The sequence below is a fragment of the Tupaia chinensis genome, unplaced genomic scaffold (assembly GCF_000334495.1).
Source record: "Tupaia chinensis unplaced genomic scaffold, TupChi_1.0 Scaffold000023_1, whole genome shotgun sequence".
Lineage (NCBI taxonomy): Eukaryota > Metazoa > Chordata > Mammalia > Scandentia > Tupaiidae > Tupaia > Tupaia belangeri.
In genome coordinates, this window is record NW_006159453.1 from 4,356,215 (window position 1) to 4,363,335 (window position 7,121).

A 7,121-nucleotide genomic window follows, 5' to 3' on the forward strand; every position below is an offset into this window, starting at 1 on the left:
ATATATGTTCTCTAGGCCTTTTAGAAAACATGGAGTTGTTCCTTTGGCAACATATATGCAAATCTACAAGAAAGGTGATATTGTAGACATTAAGGGAATGGGTACTGTTCAAAAAGGAATGCCCCACAAATGTTACCATGGCAAAACTGGAAGAGTCTACAATGTTACCCAGCATGCTCTTGGCATTGTTGTGAACAAACAAGTTAAGGGCAAGATTCTTGCCAAGAGAATCAATGTGCGTATTGAGTATATTAAACATTCTAAGAGCAGTGATAGCTTCCTAAAACGTGTGAAGGAAAATGACCAGAAAAAGAAAGAAGCCAAAGAGAAAGGTACCTGGGTTCAACTGAAGCGCCAGCCTGCTCCACCCAGAGAAGCACACTTTGTGAGAACCAATGGAAAGGAGCCTGAGCTACTGGAACCTAGTGCCTATGAATTCATGGCATGGTGGGTGTTAAAAATAAACTAATCTGTGGTCTATAAAATATATATATATATCTTAAGGAATCGGTACTCTGGAAAGGAAGGAAGGCAATCTTTGTTATAAAGTGAAAGAGAACTTGGTGAAATTATTTTCTAGTGTTTTGTGGAAATTAGACCTTATAAATGACTAACTTGGAAATTTAGCTGAGGAGATGTTTAACTGAAGTGTTGAAGTTGCAGCCTATTTTCTTGTTGCTACATTTCCCAAGTTATTGGTAGTTATACAGCAGGAGGTGTTGGCAAGATCCACTGAGTGAGTTCAGTGAGTCTTGGCCTTGAAGTTTGAGGAAGGTCCAAGTCATTGTGTGGTGGGCAAGTTCTCACCATGAGAGTGTGGTACAAGATGGATTTCAGTCTGCAGTGACAATCTTGCATTGTTTGGGTTCATTTCTTCTCTTCAGGCAGGTGGTGATTCTTATTAGGGTGTTGTCATGGCAGACATGGCAGAAGCTTGTGTAGACATGAGAAAAGATTATCGCTCCTCTAACCCCCTTTTGATGCATGAACTCCAAAGGCAGCATATGCTTTTGTCAAATAACTTGGGGTGAGTATCATCTGGCCATAGCCACCTAGGCTATGTGTTTTACTTGGAAGGTTATGACTTCTGTGGGGACTCACTGCCCCCATTGCTTGATCCAAACCTTCAGGTTCTGGTTGTTCATTTTGGAAAGGAGGTCACATCTTGAACCATATATCCTATAGTATTACTGACCTATACCGAGAGGTCAGGAGTCCTGGATATAATGTGGGGAACCCTAGTGCCTCGAGAGCTATAACCTAGCATTACAGTGTTATTCTGATGCCCTTTCCTCCATTCTCATTGAGAGGCACCAGAAGGCATTGCTTCTTGTAGTAAAATGAAAGGAGACAGGCAAACTGAAGAAGGAACAGCAAAGTAAAATGAAAGTAGTACTTGATGGTTTGAAAGATTCTTAGTCTGTGTGTGTAGAGTGCTGTGAAAATAGTGTAAAGCATGGGTCTGGACAGCCATTTGCTCAAGATATTAAGTAAGAGATTCATGAATCCAATTAACAGACTCTGAAAAGTCAAAAATAGAGAAATAGGAAAGATTTGTGGAAGGTCTTCTCTGTGAATTCATTGTACTGGAGGATAACAAGATTGTTCGAGAATTTTACCTTAGTAGAAACACTACCAGTCTGGACTGAAAGATGCCGAGTCAGCATGAAATGGGAAAAGAATGACTGAGGCCGAGGCCAGTGGGGCTGCTGACATAGGCCCAGAGGTGAGGTCACCTGCTCCTTGGTTCTAGAGAGTGGAACTGCCATGCAGGGATGATGATGGGGTGAGGCTGCTTCCTGGGTAGGCCCAAAGGGTAGATCCATACCCCACTGGGCCCAGAGGACGTAGTATGAAGCCAAGAAGATTATTCTCAAGTCTTAAAATCTATTTTTTTTTAAAGTTTTTTTTTTTTTTTTGAGAGAGATTTTCACTATAGGGCGCGTGCACTCGCCAGACAGACAGAGACAGACATAGAGACAGAAAACGAGAAATCACCCCCTAGGGGGGATGGCCACGCCGCAATCCCTTCTCCTCCATTCTCCTCTCGGGATCTTGGGCACGCATGCACACGCGCCTGGCATGAGTTTTAAGCCACCAGGTCCGGGACGCGAACTGCGGTCAACTACATGGGAGTCCAGCAACATTGCCATTACGCTAACTGCTGGTTTCCAATTTTTAAAAAAAGTTTTGCCAAAGGGCATGCGTGTTTACCAGAGAGAGGCAGGAAAAGAGAGAAAGCACCCCCCCCAACACACACACATTTGCACACACATGGGAAATGGTCAAGCAGTAGTTCTCTCTCCATGCCTCCACTTCAGGAGTCTTGAGCACACATGCACACATGCACACGTGGCTGGCATATCGTTCAAGCTGCTGGGTATGAGACTCCAAAGGCAAGGTCAGACACCTGGGATCCAATACCCCCCAACCACCTTACCACTAGCTGGCCTATACCTTGGAATCTAATGGAATCAGGCCATGCCATGATTCCTTCTGATTTCTCCATTTTAGAATGAGAACGTCTATCCCATGCTGATCCCACCATTGCATTTTAGAACTGGTTTCACAGATCCGTAGATAGGAATTTTTCCCAAGGATGAATCCTGCCTGGAATCCTAACCATTCCTGATTTAGTTAGGATTTTGGATTTAGGAGGGGTTAATACTTCGGCAGTGCTGGAATGGGCTGAGAGTATTTTGCATGTGAGAAGCACATGAACTCAGGGGGGTGGCCAGAGAGAGGGATGTGGGACTTTGCATGGCACCCCAGCAGTCAGATCCAGTGGGTATGGCTGTTTGCCCTATTTTGTTAACTTTAAAAAATATTTTATGATGAGAATTTTCATGTTATCTAGTTCAACATGTTTTCAGAATCAGAAGTCTTAGAATATTATTTATTTTCCATTCAGAACAATATTAGGTAAATAATTGATATTAGAATGAAATCCAGACCATCACTAAAATCATGAAACAAGCCTAAGTAAAACTCCAAAGTTCACTGCCTGTTTGTACAACATGTTTATACAGAAGGCATTTCTTTTGGGTTATAGAAAGCCAAACCTAATGTGATAGGATGATGATGATGATAATGATGATGCCACAGTGACAGTGCAAATACAGAATAACAGGAGCTCACATTTGCCAAGCCATGTTTCAAGCATTGTGGGATGGAATTTCTACAATTTGTCTACAAGTTCAAAAAGCCAAGATTGCCAAGAACCAAACTTAAATGTGCTGACTAACAACAAAACAAGCATTTTCAAACACGATTGCATTTAGTCATTCAATAAGTATGCGTTTGCCACTGACTGTGTGCCGGGCACTGGAGAAGACACCAAAGATACAGTGATTAGCAGAACAGCCGTAGTATAAATCATCATATTAACGAATGCCGCATTTTGATTTCTGATAAGCATGCAAAAGAATAGTACCGGGGTCACGAGTAACTGTAGAAAGGAGAATCTATTTAGATTAGTTGGTCAGAAACACCTCTCTGGAAAATAGAGTGAAGAAGAATTTTTAATGAATCCAATTTAGTCAGAAAGGAATGAGGAAAATGAGTTCGAGACAGAAGGAATTTGTACAAAATTCGTGAATGAGGAAAAGCTTGGGGCGTTTAGTTCGGAGTGAAGGTCCATGTGCTGAAGCAGACAGAGACTTGGTTTAGACAGGGGCAGGCAGAAGCCAGGTTGTACAAGCTCTCACGGGCTGTGCTATGAAGACTGGGTTTTGCCCTGAATGCAATAGGAGCTTGTAAGACTTTTGTGCAAAAAAGTGTCTGGATATGAGTGTGTTTAAATCACTCTGTCTACTGTATGGAGAATGAATTGAAGACATCCAAAAATGATGATTGTAAGTTATGACATTAGTACTGGCCTAAAGGTCTGTCTGTAGCTTCATACATTAACAACCTGTTTATGAAAGGATTTTAAAAAGCTATGAATAACTGTCATACTCTCGCTTTTGAAAAACAGCATAAAGAGAAGGGCTAGAAGTCTAAAATAATAAAGTTTTTCCCTTTCTTCTCCCAAACCATATGGATTTTCAGACATGATGTTCTAAAATGACATTACAGTGGTTTTCCAGCAGGAAAACAATCTCTTGGGCCAATTCAAGGCTTGTTGCAGTGGCATTTCCTGGAAAACAAGAACAAAACCGAAAGTAACAAAGAGTTACTTACATAAATAGGCTCAGTTCTAGGAAATCAGTTGCTTTTCTGTTCTAAGGAATCAAGGGAAGTGCTGTTTCTTTTACATTTAAACTTTTAGCAAACTTCATGCAATGTGTTCAAAGATAACTAAGCCACTGTCCCTAGGGTGCTTCTTTAAATACCACATTTTTCTACCAGGCCCATTTTTGTTTCATGGGACAGAAGAATTCACAAAGTGTGTAGCTGTGCTTGGATAGGAACTTCGTGAAAGCCCCAGGACCCTCAGAATGTCTATCCTGATTTATCTTCTGGTAGCACACGTTGCCACAGAGTTCCCAAAGCAAAGGTGTCTGTCAACAATTTGGAACTCTCATTGTCTTAACATATAATCTCCTCCTGTCCTGCAGCAGAATAGCTACTGTGAGAACACACTATAAAAAGGCAAAAGAGGTGTGCTATTTTACACTAGTTACCAAAATTATTATTATTATTTTTTTTAGTTTTTTTGCCATTGAGAGAGTGTGCTTATCAGAAAGACAGAGAGAGGAAAAGTGAGAAAACACCCACAGAGGGGGACTGGCCACACCCCAATCCTTCTCCTCCATTCTCCTCCTGGTGTTTCGGGTACACACACATCCATGCCCAATGGGGTTTTCAAGTCACCAGGTCTGGGACTCAAACTGTGGTTGGCCATGTGGGAGTCCAGCGCCTTGACTACCATGCCACCTGCTGGTCCCAGGACCCCAAAATTCTTGATTGAGAGGGACATGCTGATGTTTGGGAAAACTTATGACATGGCTGTTGGAGCAGAGGGGAGAATACACACATGTAGTAATAAGTACCAGGAGAAACCTAAGCTATGAACATTTATTCTAAATTACTTTGTTAGAGAAATTTTATTTATTCCTAAAAATAAGGTAGTAGGTAAAAGAAAGGAGATAATATAAGGAAGGGGGGACAGTGACTCAAGGGAAGTGGGAAGCAGGTAATTTTCAGTGGAGTCAGGGCTTGTAGCTTCCTATGCCACCTCTTCTGTAAAAAATCCAATACTGGGAACCAGCAGTTAGCGTAATGGCTATGTCGCTGGACTCCCACGTAGTCGACCGCGGTTCGTGTCCTGGACCCGGTGGCTTAAAACTCACACCGGGCACGTGTGCGTGCGTGCCCAAGATCCCGAGAGGAGAATGGAGGAGAAGGGATTGCGGCGTGACCATCCCCCCTGGGGGGTGATTTCTCGCTTTCTGTCTCTATGTCTCTCTCTGTCTGTCTGGCGAGCGCACGCGCCCTACAGTGAAAATCTCTCCAAAAAAAAAAAAAAATCCAATACTCATTTGTGTTTTTTAGATAACTTCCATCTCGGATTGGGGCTTGCAGAGGGTGCCATGTCCAGCTCTGTCTCAGATTAAATTACCATGTAACAGCTGAGGGGATATGTATGTTCTTCAGGCTACAAAAGTCATGCTGCAAGGATCAGGCCATGGCTCGGTGGAATCTCAGCCAGCCCCGGAAACCAGCCAAATGCCACAGGAAAATAATGAGCTTCAGTCCCAGATCGGCCTTTTCCTTTGGAAAGGCACAGAGTTTGAGATGGTGTGCTTTGATCTGGGAAATAAATTGTTTCAGTGGATGACTAAGTCCATCATAAACAAGCATATCAAAAAACTTCTGAAAGGGGATTTCCAGGGAAGGCAACAGAGGTCCATGCTAGATATTCTTGGACTGTTTTAAGTTCCTTACTGTGTGTCCAGAGAGAAATCCCTGAACGCTGACTTTCTTGTATGATACTGGCATTGAGACAAGCACTGGAAGACAAGATGAAGAAGTCATGCTGCTGAAAACCAGGAGGTTACAGAAATATCAGAAAGTCGAAAGAAGCTGTTATTACAAATGTGAACTCCTTCTGGGTTCTACATTAAAAAGTGCCAAGTAAATTCTTGCCGGAGTCCCACATTACAGAAGCATTATCCAAACACTCAGCAAGTTCCATTTATAACAATCCAGTTACTGAATTTGCTTTGTGGTTTCAGTTTCCTGGAGAGAAGTTTTGAAAACCCTTTCTCACTTTCTGTTGGCTTGTATATCATTTATATGTAGTTGTCTGCTGTTAGGGTGGGGCTTACAGGAGGCAGAAGGGAAATCCCCAGGCTCGGGTGGAGAAAAGTATTTAAGAACATCAGAAACCATCACAGTTAAACTACCTTTTACCAAGTTCTCATCAAAGCAGCTTTTTCTCAACTCGGAAAGGTCTCCACCCCCAATTTTATGGTCAAGGTAAGAGTGGGAAGAGATTTGCAAGGCTCAGTCACTTTTTAAAAATATATTGACTTAGGGAACCAGCAGTTAGCGTAATGGCTATGTCGCTGGACTCCTACGTAGTCAACCGCGGTTCGCGTTCCAGACCCGGTGGCTTAAAACTCATGCCGGTCACGTGTGCGTGTGTGCCCAAGATCCCGAGAGGAGAATGGAGGAGAAGGGATTGTGGCGTGACCGTCCCCCCTGGGGGGTGATTTCTCGCTTTCTGTCTCTATGTCTGTCTCTGTCTGTCTGGCAAGCGCACGCTCCCTATAGCGAAAATCCAAAAAAAAAAAATACATCTATAGATATATATATATATATATCTATAGATGTATTTTTAACATTTTTTATATTATTATTCATACATTAAATCACTGTACATCACTTAGATTGTGAAGAGACTTTACCCAGCATGATATACACCTCAGTCCAGCCCAGCTGAGACCACCATACACATCTTTGTCAACAGGTAATTTTTGAGAACATTCTATCCAGCACAGATGTAGTTTAGCCTGATGCAGTATGTCTATCAGACCCCAGAAAAGACTGAATTGTGGTGTTACTAAACAGGCAGCATGGGGGAACCAGCAGTTAGCGTAATGGCTATGTCGCTGGACTCCCACGTAGTCAACCGCGGTTCACGTCCTGGACCGGGTGGCTTAGCACTCATGCCG

General features: G+C 42.7%; 1 protein-coding gene across 3 annotated transcripts in view; it reads left to right on the top strand.

Moving 5' to 3' along the window:
- Positions 1-6,281: 6,281 nt before the first annotated feature.
- The window catches only part of GBP5 (guanylate binding protein 5), a 14,278-nt gene continuing 13,438 nt past the window's right edge, over positions 6,282-7,121 (top strand). For 2 of the 3 annotated variants that reach the window (XM_006140172.3, XM_027770601.1), the window contains exon 1: positions 6,282-6,423. Coding sequence is in view for 1 of the 3 variants with exons in the window: in XM_027770605.1 (XP_027626406.1) it covers positions 6,415-6,423 (9 nt within the window). In the remaining 2 variants the exon portion in view is untranslated. The remainder of the gene's footprint in view (positions 6,424-7,121) is intronic. The other variant, XM_027770605.1, reaches the window with a different exon arrangement.